Source organism: Typha latifolia, chromosome 1 (assembly GCF_019914945.1).
Source record: "Typha latifolia isolate L0001 chromosome 1, TyphaL0001v2, whole genome shotgun sequence".
NCBI classification, from domain to species: Eukaryota; Viridiplantae; Streptophyta; class Magnoliopsida; order Poales; family Typhaceae; genus Typha; species Typha latifolia.
Genome location: NC_133086.1, coordinates 18,222,111 through 18,235,899, shown reverse-complemented (window position 1 = coordinate 18,235,899; position 13,789 = coordinate 18,222,111). Strand labels below are relative to the sequence as shown.

The 13,789-nt window shown below is 38.0% G+C and overlaps 1 protein-coding gene across 3 annotated transcripts; it reads left to right on the top strand.

The window, feature by feature from the left end:
- The first annotated feature begins 10,248 nt into the window (after nucleotides 1-10,248).
- On the top strand, nucleotides 10,249-13,471 carry LOC140790414 (APETALA2-like protein 5). Of its 3 annotated transcripts, none has more exons than XM_073140493.1 (10): nucleotides 10,249-11,271; nucleotides 11,431-11,456; nucleotides 11,539-11,569; nucleotides 11,659-11,746; nucleotides 11,837-11,982; nucleotides 12,084-12,128; nucleotides 12,224-12,315; nucleotides 12,418-12,563; nucleotides 12,675-12,860; nucleotides 12,957-13,471. In XM_073140493.1, the coding sequence occupies exons 1-10, from the start codon at nucleotides 10,907-10,909 to the stop codon at nucleotides 13,212-13,214; spliced, it is 1,383 nt and encodes a 460-aa protein (XP_072996594.1). In that variant the 5' UTR covers nucleotides 10,249-10,906; the 3' UTR covers nucleotides 13,215-13,471. The 3 variants fall into 3 exon arrangements, with proteins under 3 accessions (XP_072996594.1, XP_072996611.1, XP_072996603.1); XM_073140510.1 differs by having other exon boundaries at nucleotides 12,675-12,887; nucleotides 12,957-13,088; XM_073140502.1 differs by lacking the exon at nucleotides 12,675-12,860.
- The last annotated feature ends 318 nt before the right edge of the window (nucleotides 13,472-13,789 follow it).

The following is a 13,789-nucleotide window of genomic DNA, read 5'->3' as shown; positions in this document are numbered from 1 at the left end:
GACTTCATACTTCTATAAATTGATCCATTTTAATTTCATCTCTTAATGCTAGAGGAAGTTTGCCGTTAAATATTAGCACATATTTGCAAACACACCATTGGCATATTTGGTGTCATCAAAAGGTTTATCCTCCATGGCATTTTTGCTAGTTGAATCAGAAAACTCAATACTCTCATTCATCGTTATTTCATTTGGTTCATTAGACACAAAAACATAATCTCCTATAGCAATATTGTTACCCATAAATTAATATTTTGAAATATACAAATCGTATGTAACATTTTGTGTATTTGATGCAGTCAAAAATAATATAAGCTACGCTTTATGTTGAGAAATTTTATATAATATCAATATAGGGCAAAATTCGCTCGTGCCCAACTCGAACCCACCCATTTTAACCAAGCTAAGCCTAGTTCGAGTTGAAATTGGGCTTAGTCTGGCCCAAACTCAAAATAGTAATGAGCGGCATGGGCTAAGCTTTTACCCTCCCAGCCCAAGTAATCGATGATTATCACCTCTAGATGCCGCTGGGTTGTGCAAGATGTTATTCTGACCCATCCATTTTTCTCTGTTAGGACTTGTAAAATACGTGATACTTATGAAGTGATTTTTCATCTATTTTTCACTTGAATTTTGATTAAGTTATTCTTCTACTTCATTCTAAATATCTTGGTAGAGTTCTTACCACCCCTCCATACCAGTAAGTCAGCAATAGATACTAATAAGTCAAAAATACATTATAACTAAGTCAGCATTATACAATAATATGTTATCAGTATATACTTATAAAACAACCATGCATACTTAAAATACAACTATGCACACTTGTATGCATATACATACAATGCAGTCAGCAATTAATCCTGTAAGTATGCAATATCTCAACAAGACATAGAAATATATATATTCATACATGCCTCTGTCACAACTTTTATTCAAACATGACAACATCACAAGTTTTATATACGCATGCCATCAACATAGGTTTTACATTTTCTAACCTTGCATTAAATGCCACTAACATAGCAGACAAACATGCAACTGTGATGCACTACAAATATATATATATATATACCACGTAAAAAACAATGGTTGGAGGTTTTGGAGACACCGACGCTAAGGTTAGTAGAGAAAACAATGCTCGTTGGACGCACCAAGTGTTGAAAACTATTTGCTTAGAAGTGGTAGCACAGTGGGAGTGAAAAGGAGATCTAGCGAGGAGAAGAGGTAGCAGCCTTGGCCAAATCAAAGAGGAGCTTTTTTTTCTTTTTGGTCTCTCAACCATGGTGAGATAGAGAGAGGAGATCCATGGTGAGAGAGAGAGAGAGAGAGAGAGAGAGAGAGAGAGAGAGAGAGAGAGAGAGTATATGGAAAATTCCTTGGACATGGTGAGAGAGACAGAGAGACCTATTGGGCAATACCTAAAGCCCAAGGATCATTTGAATGCTAGACCTTTAGCCCAGACCAGAAACAGCCCATTTTGAATGCTAGCAGACTTTTAAAACCAACAAAACTTTAGATGACAAGCCAAGTCAATTTCAGATCACAGAAGAAAGGAGTTCCAAAAAAGAAGTAACTAATCAAGGCTATGAAGGTGTTTTTTTATATATACATTCTAGTAAGTTGGATGGTCCATACGACCGCCAACCTAGCTACTTGACGTCCATACGTACTCCATCCTCTTCTCTGTCATTAGTCGAGGTTAGTAACTTTTAAGAAATATCACCACAAAGGGCAGGGCCCACACTAAAGTGGAAAGCCACACTCACAAACCCCTCTTTCTCTAGCTATCTATCTCCTCTCCAACAACATTAATTATCCTCTCTTTAGGGGCAGCAAACAAGTCCAAACTCTTTTATCTCACTGTTGGTGCATGGAGTATCCGAGATATATTGAGAATATTACAGAACTAACTGGACCACTTTCTCCAATAGAAAAGAAAATATAAGAAAAGCTCATCAAGTGAAATGAATCTTAGAGTTAAATATAAATCACATATAAATACTGACTGGCTGCATGGTTCTCATGGTACAACAACATTCATTACAACCCTACCTTTCTGAAAGGTCTCATTCATGAAGGCTGGACTCAAATTAAAGGAAAAGATTTGATACAATTCACCTAATGATCACTATGTTTCTCTATTATCCCATGTGGGAGAGTAAATTAACAACCAGACACCCTTTTCTCTTATTTGGCTTTATTCCCCTCAATGCCAACCTTTGAGATGTCTATGTCTGGTCCCCTCTACACCTTTGTCCACTCTCTCTCTCTCCCCCCCCCCTTCTCTTTGGCTCTCTCATCTCACTCTCCATGCAAATGGTGAAAAGTAGGTACAAGCTTCAATGAGAAATGTGACGATTAATTAAAGTGGAGCAAATTAACCCAATATGGAGACCCACGTACACTTATAATAAGATATTACATTATTCTATCCAAAAGAGACGAGGGAATATATTATAATTAATCCACAGAGGAGTGGCATTAGGGCTTCCACGTCTCCTCAAACTGGAGGCCAATGGTCCCACCCTTTGTGGAGCTTTTGTTAATCAGAAAGAAGCTAGGTTCGGAATTGGCCAAGTATATATATAGCAAACGAGGAGATCCGCTAATGAATATACTTAACAAGGAGTCATGACACCTCTCTTGCAACGTACTCAGAATGCTAGGTTTTGGATTGGTATGCGGGATTAAAGTACCATTTAATGTCCCAAGTTGAGGCATCTATGTACTCTCCTTTTCGACCACCCTAGGTATTTGCAATTTGCAAATGGCCAACTCCTTGGTGTGGTGTGTGGACCCTAACACCCACATCTCACATTAAATATTGGAAAGTAATTAAGCTAGAGATTATTAAACAGGAGGGGATTTGAGAAAGATTCTGATGGAATATTTTAATCTTAGATAGAGTTTTTTAGTAGATAATTAATATAAAATTTAGCGAGATATGTATTATTAGTTTGTTAACTGACAGAATAAACTCTTGGATAGAGTAGGCTTAAAAAGCAGGTAAGTGAGGTGTCCAACTAGATTAGAGCTTAAAATTAAAAATTGTTAAAGTATAAATGGTGCGTTAGAGCTTGGCATATATATATATATATGTGTGTGTGTGTGTGTGTGTGTAGTAAAAGATGCATATATAGTTTTTATGCACTATGGGCTATAAAAGTGTATTAATTTTATAGTTTGTTTGACTAAGCCTCCTTTTTATATATTGAAAGCCTTTTATGTGAAAATATTAAATGCTCTTTAAAATCTTTGGGGAAAAGAAATATTATTTAGCATTTAAAAAAGTTAGAGAATAGTATTCTTGAGGCGAGGACGTATAAATCTCATCAAGCCTAATCACCGGCAAGAATTATTTTTCAGCACTTACTATGATTCTTCAAAAGACCTACAAAAGATCATCATCCATTAAAGAATCTAGAATTGCATCAACCACTAGAAAAATATAATATTACGCTACTCACCTACATCCAACTATTGATCTTCTTGTCCATTCTCAAAGCCCAGAAACTGGGGTTAAAAGAATCAATCTTAAAACTATTTCACGAACAGGTGCGTACATAGACTCAAAGCACCTTTTTTTGGTGGCAGGTTTTGGAAGAGGTGATGACCTGGCCACCTATTCATCAAACAAATTTTGAGAGAGATCATTTTTTTTAATAATTCATAGTGATAGTTGCCAAGAAAAGAAGAAGAAGAAGAAGAAGAAGAAAGAAGACTTTTACATTTGGCTTTAATTATTACCCACGATGGAAGTCTTTGAGATGCTGGCTCTATATTTGGTCCCCCATACATTGTTGGTTGGTGGCAATCCGAGTTTGCAGGCAATAAGAAAGAATAAAACAATATTAGAAGTAGGCTCTAGTTGCCCATATTTATTATATGTCGGGTTAAATATATTTTATTAGTTTATATTTATGTTTAAAACTATTTTATTTTTCTATTTTTTAAAGTTTTAAATTAATTCTTATATTTATAACTAAAATGATATCGTTAATTTTTTTTTATCAAACTTAATAAAGTATCGTAGCTATTTTAAATATTTAGCGGTATCATCTAAAAAAATTATATGTCTTGTCGGTATCTGAGGAAATGGTTCAAATGGTCCAATCAAGTACTGCTCTGCTCTATGATCTCATCTCATGAGGTGATTATGGCCGTTCTTTTGTGATCAGATGGTGTGGTATTGTTGGGTAGGGTTGGTAAAATATAGTTGGAGGACAGTAAACTATATGTATGAACATATACATATATTGGATAACAAATTTAATTCCCCGCCCACTCGTGACTCACGTTGGGAAATCTTAAATGGAAGTGGGTACTATATATATATATATACTAACAAGATAAATAATTTTTTGAAGGTTTGTATAAGTTAGGAGGAGGAATGGTAAAATATTCAAGTAGGATTATTATTATGTTGTTGTTCCTTGAATCTTCCTTTTTAAGTGTCCTATCCATCACTCAGAAGTTTTAGTTACCAAATTTTTACCTGTTCTTCTAAATTATACAAAATACTTATATTTACCATAGAATAGATTGTTAGATGAATGATTATTCTATGATGTATATGGTCGTAAAAAAGTATCACATTAGACTTAAAAATTTGAGATTATTCCATCTTAACAAACACGCCGATAAAGATTGAGATGACAAGAGTGGGCCGGATAAGGGTTTAATTTGTCTTCACCCCCATAGACCAACTCAACGTATAAGGTACATAGAATTGTTACTTGTTAGGAATAATATCTCATCGGATTCCTTAGTTGGATTATTTATAGACCCACATTGTTCCTATTCCAGGGAGGACAATGATAGCCTTATCTATTCCACCCCTCCCCCATATCAACTCACATGTCCATTTCTCTCACTCTCTCTCATTGTCCTCTGAATTGAATAGGAGAAAGGGGATAAGTTTAAAGGTACGAAAGAAATATTTGTTTGGAAACGCCGGTGATTCTTGATTCCCTATTTCTGACTGAGTTTGTGTTTTATTGGACCGCTTAGTCTTTTAAGACTCGTGCTATTTTTTACGTAGTGCTGCTGATTAGCCAAACGAGAGCCTTATTTCTAAAGCATCTGCTTTAACTGTTGTACGATCCGTGTTACGGCTAAGTGAGCTTATTCCTAGAGCTCTCGTTCTATTTTCCCTTCTTTATTTTCTAATATCACATTATAATCCATTGCTTAAAACGAATGATATAACCCATTCCTTTAATTGTTTGGCAGCCTTCTTGAGTTCAACTTTGAGATGGGATTGATTTTCCTTTTGATGTAATTAAGCCCCTCATGTGTTTATTTATTATGTAATCTCTCCATTAGATGCACTGCAAATATAAGTTGACTAGCTTATTTATAGTACAAAAGGCTAGATCTTATATACATGCATATATATATTGGTAATTAATGTACTTTTCAACATAACATATGAAGACATGCCTCGCACGAATGCTATTAACTCCGAAGATAGATTTAATATAACTTATCTTGGTTAGAATCGTGTTATTAAATAATATAGAATGTTATTGATCAATATACTTTCTCTTGTAATGAACATGTGCATTTTAATCTATCAGACTAGAACGAGACGTATACTCTCTACTCAACTTGGCTGAAACGGTAAATAAGAAAAAGAAACTCCACAGTAAAAAAAGATTAATTGTGTGTGAGATCTAAGAGAGATTTATGTATGACGTGTTTAAATAGGCGGGGATTTATTTTAAGAACTATTTAGAATATTGATGTTGCCTTCGCTCTTGATTTGATACTGCGTCAACTTATCAAATATTTAATTATACTAAAATTTAAAAGCTTAAGCTGTCGCGATTTAACCTAAAACATTCTACTAGGGTCTATTGACACAGTAAAATTGGATGAATAAGTGTCATTTGGCATCTTCTTAGAATACATATCTATCACTATATTTTCTCAAACAAACATATCTGGTACTATTTGCAACTTATTTATAAGTTGACATAACTCTCACAAATAAGACCCTGAAAGTGGAAACAATCAAAAGGGCAAGAACACGAGGTAGGGCATGGCATCTTACCATTTTAGCCAATCATGATGCTGCGAATAGATCTCCCTATATCATCTAACCCTGAAGCTTTGTCCCCCCCCTCAAATCCCAAATTCCACCTCTCCAATAATGCCTAAACCTAACCAGGAATAGATAGCTTCTCGTCGAACAAACGGATCAATTTATTTTTCAAAAATATCTTATATTATTTTATATTTATAATTGCTTTCATTTTTCTCTATGATAACTGACGGTTAGAATTAAATAATAAGTTTTTTTTAATATATATATATATATATATAAAGTTTACCATAGTTTTATTCTCACGATACTCGTATTCCGAGGAGGACCGGGATATAGTATTATCTATTTCCCACTCTTCTCCCATTTCGAGTCGCATGTGCATTTAAGCCCCTGCGTTGCTCTGAAATTGTATTAAAAGGGAAAGAGACTTTCCAGTTCTAGGGTACGAAGGCGTTTTACACGTAGGCTATTGGCCATTTTGGCAGTTGGCGTCATGCATGAGTTCATCTGAGAGAGGAGATTAGGTTCTTTAAGTGGCCAAGTGCAATGGTGTGGATTTTTTTTTTTTTATAATTTAGATCCGTATAAGTTCGTTTATGTCGTGATGTGGTCGATCTTCAAGTTGGATTAAAAGAAACAGGATATTATTAGGCGATTTACGAGACTCCTCTCGATATATTCTTCAGTGGTAGATATTATTATTCATCACTTTTCTTCAATTTTACGCATAAATCTTATACATTAGCGTGTGAGAACCCAAAAGGGTTTTTTGATTCTTGAGTTTTGCCACAGAGTTGGCGTCTGAACGACGTGGCAAGAATCTACTGCTGTACGAGAAATTAACAAGTAGCAACTTTTTAATTAAATGACTGCCATTTTGTTTATCTTACTGTACGTCACTAATCAACACGTTTATGATAATAATGAGATCGTACTTGGATAGTTAAAAGACTCGTTTTGTATAAGTATTCCTGAATTCGTTGTCAAATTTCTGATTCTAATTGTACTTGGGTAGACTCGATGAAGCAAACTTGCTCCATCTTATGGGTTGGGAACTTGAGATGTTTTCTTATCGTGCAGTTTGTAAACATGGTGGTCAAGCAATAATAATTTGTTTCCAAGAAGACGAAGAGATGCATGGTGTGGCAAATGCTGTGTAAGTGGGGACAATTAGCTTCTTATTATCTAACTCACTCTACCTAAGATCTCATATAATAAAAAAGTTGATGTATCATATTGGTCAAACTTACTTATTTCGAAGCCTGTAGATCAAATGGATTGAATAATGTGAGTCAAATCATCATTAGATGCAAGACTCAGATCGAATATATATAGATGTACGTGCCTCCTTTCTAAATATCATATATAGACTCTTCAATCATTTACTATATTAAAGTGTGTTTGTTATGTGAAAAATAGAGGAAAAGGTACCGTAAGTAATATGATTTATTTGTGTTTGAAAAATTAAAAATATTTAATTTTTTCCTTAAGAGAATAGCCCATAGGCTAGTTATTATTTATAATGTCAAAGAATTACAAGATGTGATACGTGACAATATTGAGAGAAGTCATGGACTTGTCTGTAACAGACAACATAATAATAGAAAGGGTATCTAGCCCTAGTAACTCAAAGATACAAACATGATGTGAAACAAAAATTAGAGAAGATAGGTGGTTATATATTATTTATAATGTCAAAGAATTATAAGATGTGATATGTGACAATATTGAGAGAAGTCATGGAATTGTCTATAACAATAAAAAGAGTATCTAGCCCTAATAATTTAAAGATACAAACATGATGTGAAACAAATATTAGAGGAGACAAGATGGCTATTTATTAGGTAAGCTCTCACAACTCGAGTCGAGACTCGAGAATATATATATATATATATACGCACACATAAAAGATCAGCATATCATACAACCCAAGTAGGAATATAAATATAAAAATGTCTAATGTCCAGCAGCTCTAACGTGATCGCAATGAAAAGGAATAACAATAAGCAAAACAACACCAAGATAGGAAAGAGAAAAAAAAAAGGTAAGTAATGTGTGACTATCAAAGAACAATAAAAAGAAAGAAATGCTAGTTAATATCTAATAGTCACTGAAATTGAGGTGGAAGACCTACGTAATTTCTAGTGGGGATAAAGGAGAGGAGTAGGATGGAGATTGATGACCACAATGTCAAAAGAAAACTCTCACTAAAGATAAGAAAGAAAATTATAATAGGGTGGGGTCATAAGTGGTTGCGGAAATTAAATAACTATTATAATTAATAATTACATCCAATATATAAAACTATAGAAATGGTCACTTTCTTCATACATACCAAAATTAAAAAAGAGAGAGAGAGAAATTAGATAATTTTAATAAAGTGGAAAACCCACATTCCATTATATATTCTTTACCCAAATACAACAATCGTGATAAACTATAATTTCACTTTCTTTTCTACTTGGTTGTCAACCAAACACAAACACACCACAAAGGATGAACCAAAATGATCAGAGCAACTATCCCCAAATTAAATACAGAGAAATGTTAGCATCTGAACTGAGCCTCACGGGAACCCCATTTCTAAGTTCAAGCGACCATTTAAAAGGAAAGGCATAAAATTTCAACTACGTGACCAATGAGGTTCAAAAAGCTAAAGACACTTAGCATCCGAACCGCACGCCGCGGATCCGCTCTTCAGTGGGCTAATACCCCCATCGGCCCTCTCTTCCACACCCACACCCACCCCAACACCAACACCAACACCAACACCACGGGTGGGGAATTGCGAAACGACGTGGTACTCGTGGCGGTGCGGGATTGGGCGGTGAGCAGATGCTATCTGACACACACCCCCCCTCCCCTTTCTCAATATCTTACACAATTGCTCGTATCCTCTCCGATGGAAGAAGAGGTGAAGAAAGAAACGATACGAGGTCGCTCTGCATGTATTACGATATGAGCCCCCCCACTCCCTCCAGAAAAGGGAAACGTGGCTCTCTCCCGTACTCTTGGATGGGACTTTTTCTGAAAAAACCCCTCCTTTAATTTCCTTTTACTATAGTTAATCCCTTTTATATTTTTCTGACGCCCTTGCTGTGACCTGTGGGTGTGGGTGGACCTCTATTCAATCCAATTCCCCCAAATGCCCCTCGCTTAGCCAACTACCACACGGTCCACACTCCCTTGCCACCCAACCCTTCACTTAGCCACATATCTAAGTTATTCTAATCCTGAATAAAACTAGTGATAAAAGTACCTGCCTGGCAAACTAAACAAGAGGGGAGGTAGGTTCCTAATTTGAAAAGAGGGGCAGAGTGGTTTGGAATCAAGCCCTCCATGTTAGGTAGTAGCAGTACAAGGATTAGAAAAAAGGTCGGAAAGTTGCAATTTGGCATATGGGCTCAGATGGCAATTCCTAGTCTACCTATATTATTCCTAGTACACTAGATTATCAGCACACATCAACAGTAGATGGTATCTTTCCATGTATATATATATATATATATATATATATATATATATATATATTTTTTCCCCCTCTCTGTTTAATTCAGTCATTTTAGCTGTCTAAATTGTGGAGTTGTCTTCTTCCAATAATGTGGGATTGGCTATTAGGTAAATTATCTAAAAAATTGGTGGTAGATTGTTGGCCAGGGCAATATTAGGTAATAAAAAGACAGACTACTGTAGTTTAATAGTTAAATTCTATTTATAAAAATTCGTTTGTTTGCCTAGTCTAGGATTAGCTAATAAGCTCACGATGTATATGTAAAAAAAATACTAGACGATAGAATGGCTTTTAATAAAAATATAGTTAGATTCATAAGAATCACGTAAAAAACTTTAGATGGGGTCAGGTGTTTGGTCTTTCCATCCTGGGAAAGAAGCATCGCCTTTAATAAGTGGGAGTGTTTTGGTGGTCCAAACAAGGCTGAGGTGACATTTATTTCTAAAGAAGGAAAGGTATGCCATTTTGATGCACTCCCCCCCTCTCTCTCTCTCTTCCCCCTCTCTCTGGTAGGTAAACCGCAATGTAATCGGCGAGACTAATTCATAATTTTCACGTTTTTGCTGGTAGCTTTTGTTGTTGCGCTTTATTATCTGGCACTTGGATGAAGCTTCGTTTGTTTCTTTTTCTTTTTTTCATTCATATATATATATATATAATTCATGGGGGCTTGGCTTATTATGCCGTGTTACTCAACACCACCACCACCTTGCACCAAACGAAGAGGACAATTAGAAATGCCCACACGAAATCCGACGTTAATGCGAGGGGTTTAAGCCAAAGGGCGGGAGACGGTAAGTAAGTAAGTAAGCCGTCCTTTTATATTTCCCATCCTGTTGCTCGCCAAGTCTCACATCTGGGGCCTCGGGGTTAGGCGACACACAAATTATACTTTTCGATCTTAGTTAACGTGGGATTTAGGATTAAGATAGGGACTTGTTATATAAAATCTTTTTTCCCCCCTATTTACTCTAGCACACGAAACTCCCATTAGCTTACGTATACTTACCTAAAAGAGAAGGCTAGTGGGGGGTATTTATTTATTTAATTTATTTGTTTTTGTATTTATTTGAAAAGATGATTATATACTCTTTTTACCTCGCTCTCCCCCAAATCGTTGGGGAGCACTAAGTTTGGCAAAAGTGGTGCCTCTTTGGACATTACCTCTCTCCCACTCTGCTACCTTTTTTTTGCCTCAGTCTCTTGTACTAGGTTTTTTAGATTTCATCAGAGAGGAACCGAGAAGTAAATCACAACAAAAAAGTTAAAGTTAAAGGAGGCGCCTTTACCCTTTCTTCTTCTTCTTCTTCTTCTTCTTCTTCTTCAAAGGAGAGCGGGGAGAGATGTGGGATCTCAACGACTCGCCGGATGAGATGAGGGAGGAGGGCTGCTGCTCGGAGGAGGAGGAGGAGGAGAGCTCCTCCTCACAGCAGAACTCGGCGGCGGTTGTGACCCACCAGTTCTTCCCCGTAGAGGAGGCCGGCGGCGGGGGGGAGGCGGAGGAAGGGGGGCAGGCGGCGCCGCCGCCGCCTTGCGCGCACTGGGTTGGGGTCAAGTTCTGCCAGTCGTCGGAGCCGGCGCCAGCGGGGAAGTCGGCGGAGACGTCGCAGCCCATGAAGAAGAGCCGGCGGGGGCCGCGGTCGAGGAGCTCGCAGTACCGGGGGGTCACATTCTACCGGAGGACCGGACGATGGGAGTCGCACATATGGTTTGTTTCTCGCTTCCCCTTCCCCAAAGTGGAAAGAAGAGAGGCTGGAATCTGATACCCGTTTTGGGGTTTCTTCCTATGCTTCTTTGTTTCCATTTATTTTCTTCCGATTTGGAACATCTCATCAGTTTGTTCTCCTTCTCCTCCATTTATGTGCAGGGATTGTGGAAAGCAAGTCTATTTGGGTAAGCAACTTTCCAAAACAATTAGTTTTTTTTTTCTCCCTTCTTTTGGTTTCCAGAACTGAGACGGCTTCTAATTCTGTAGGTGGATTTGACACTGCTCATGCCGCAGCAAGGTAACTCCTTTCCCCATCTCCTCTAATGGAACATCTGATGCATAAAGTTGCCGCCTTTCCTCAAGATCATGACCCCAATCTATGAACAGGGCATACGATCGAGCAGCGATCAAGTTTCGCGGTGTGGATGCTGATATAAATTTCAGCTTGGATGACTACGAGGAGGATATGAAGCAGGTAAAGTGGAGTAACTTATTGGTGTTGTTTGTATAATTATGTCCTTAGGTTAAAAATCTGATAAGACAGGAATTGTTGGTCTTTTGGCAGATGAGCAATTTAACTAAGGAGGAATTTGTTCATGTGCTTAGACGCCAGAGCACAGGATTCCCTAGAGGAAGCTCCAAATATAGAGGTGTTACCTTGCACAAATGTGGAAGATGGGAGGCTAGGATGGGCCAGTTCTTGGGAAAGAAGTATGTATGTCTTCCATGCTAAGGATTTTTGGCTTCCTTTCTTTAATGATTCATTCTTTGTATTCTTTATGGGTAACTCCAATTTCATGGCTTTGGAGCAGATATGTTTATTTGGGTCTTTTTGACTCTGAAGTGGAAGCCGCAAGGTATCTTCTATTAGCCCTCGCAAGACTCTCACAAGTACTAGTACAATATCCTCAGTTTGTGTGTTAAGAGATTCTTCTTCTGTGTGGATTTCCAGAGCCTATGACCGAGCTGCAATAAAATGCAACGGGAAGGATGCAGTCACAAACTTTGATCCGAGCATTTACGCAGATGAGCTAAATTCCACTTGTGAGTTATTCTAGCAGTTATCTTTTCAATTCAAGTCATCAAAAACTTTACAATACCTCTATTCTGAATTGCTGTTCATGTATGTCTATGGGAATATTGCAGCTGACAACAATGAACACAATCTAGACCTCTCTCTAGGGAGCTCAGGGTCCAAGAGGGGAGATGACAGCCCTCACGGAGCAGATCAGGGTCTCCCAATGGCCTTCAATCCAGAATGGCAGATGAACACTCGAAGCACTAATCCAAAGGTATGAATAGTCATATCCACCCTGGTCAGGATCATTCAATTCGATGGATAACTTCTTTTTCCGTCGTTCTCTGAAATCAATAATGTTAAGTCTCCTGTTTATTCCCACTAGTTTGTTGACAAGTTCAAGCAGCCTGAGGGAGAAGGCAAAACAACAAGTTTCCCAGTCAACCATGGCTACATCCAGTCCTCAATCCCTCCTTCTGAAATCTATAGATACCCACAACTTAGGATTGGAGAAGCCACCCCAGCTTTCCAAATCATACAGCAGCAGTCTGGTCCTCCTAGTTATTACCAAGTGGGTAGCTCCTAAAATGCATTCAAGGTTGTGTTACATCTTACATCATAGTCTCTGGTTGTGTTACTTTATCCATCTTCTTGCTCCATTGTGCAGTTTCCTAGCAGCAGCAATGGAATGAGGGTTGGAGGAGGCCTTTCTTTGTCGATCGGCGGCGAGCAAGATCAACAACAAAGGCAATTGAGTTGGGGCAACGGTAGCGGTTGGCCGCCGTTGTCAGCCGGAGCAATTCCAACTCCTCAATTGTTGGCCACCACAGCTGCAGCATCATCAGGATTCCCACCCCAGATAGTAAAACCAGCCCCAACTTGGCTGCAGAAGAATGGGTTCCACTCCCTAACTCGACCCACCTAAAGACTAGTACTACCACCACCACTACTACTACTACACCCAAAGGACCATCCCCCTACTGTTCCAGTGATTGTGTTTGTAAATGAGGTAATTCCCATTTGTGTTCCAACATGGGAAACAGGCAAAGTGGAGTTGGGATACAAGTGTGAGAGAGAGGAAATAGAAGCAACTTCCTTGGATAGTTTGGATCCACCTCAAAGATTTATTCTTTTCCCTTTTACTACTGCCAATGATACTTGGTGTGTCACACCAAAGCTTAATTTGTTTGGTCTCACGTTGCATCATTTATGACTCATCTGTGTGTAAAAGATAGCAAGAGAGACAGAGCGATAAGAGGATTGGTTAGATTCCTTGTTTCCTATTTGGGTAATGCAATAATTGATGGGATTACGGGGGAGATTAGCAGGGGATAATTAAAGCGAGGAAAGGGATAGGGGGGTGGGGACTGGGGAGGGGAGGGGAGGAGAAAGAAGGAAAGGGGATTCGTCTTTTTTGGGTTCTCGGAAACAACGTGATGGGTCCGATGGCGTGTCGCTGTCTTCGGTCCTTCGAATCAGTTCACGGCAAATGCAGTCAGT

Coding starts and splice junctions, on each gene's coding strand:
- LOC140790414 (XM_073140493.1), top strand. CDS start 10,907: ATGTGGGATCTCAACGACTCGCCGGATGAGATGAGGGAGGAGGGCTGC. Junction 11,983..12,083: donor GGCCAGTTCTTGGGAAAGAA/GTATGTATGTCT, acceptor GCTTTGGAGCAG/ATATGTTTATTTGGGTCTTT. Junction 12,316..12,417: donor AGATGAGCTAAATTCCACTT/GTGAGTTATTCT, acceptor GGAATATTGCAG/CTGACAACAATGAACACAAT.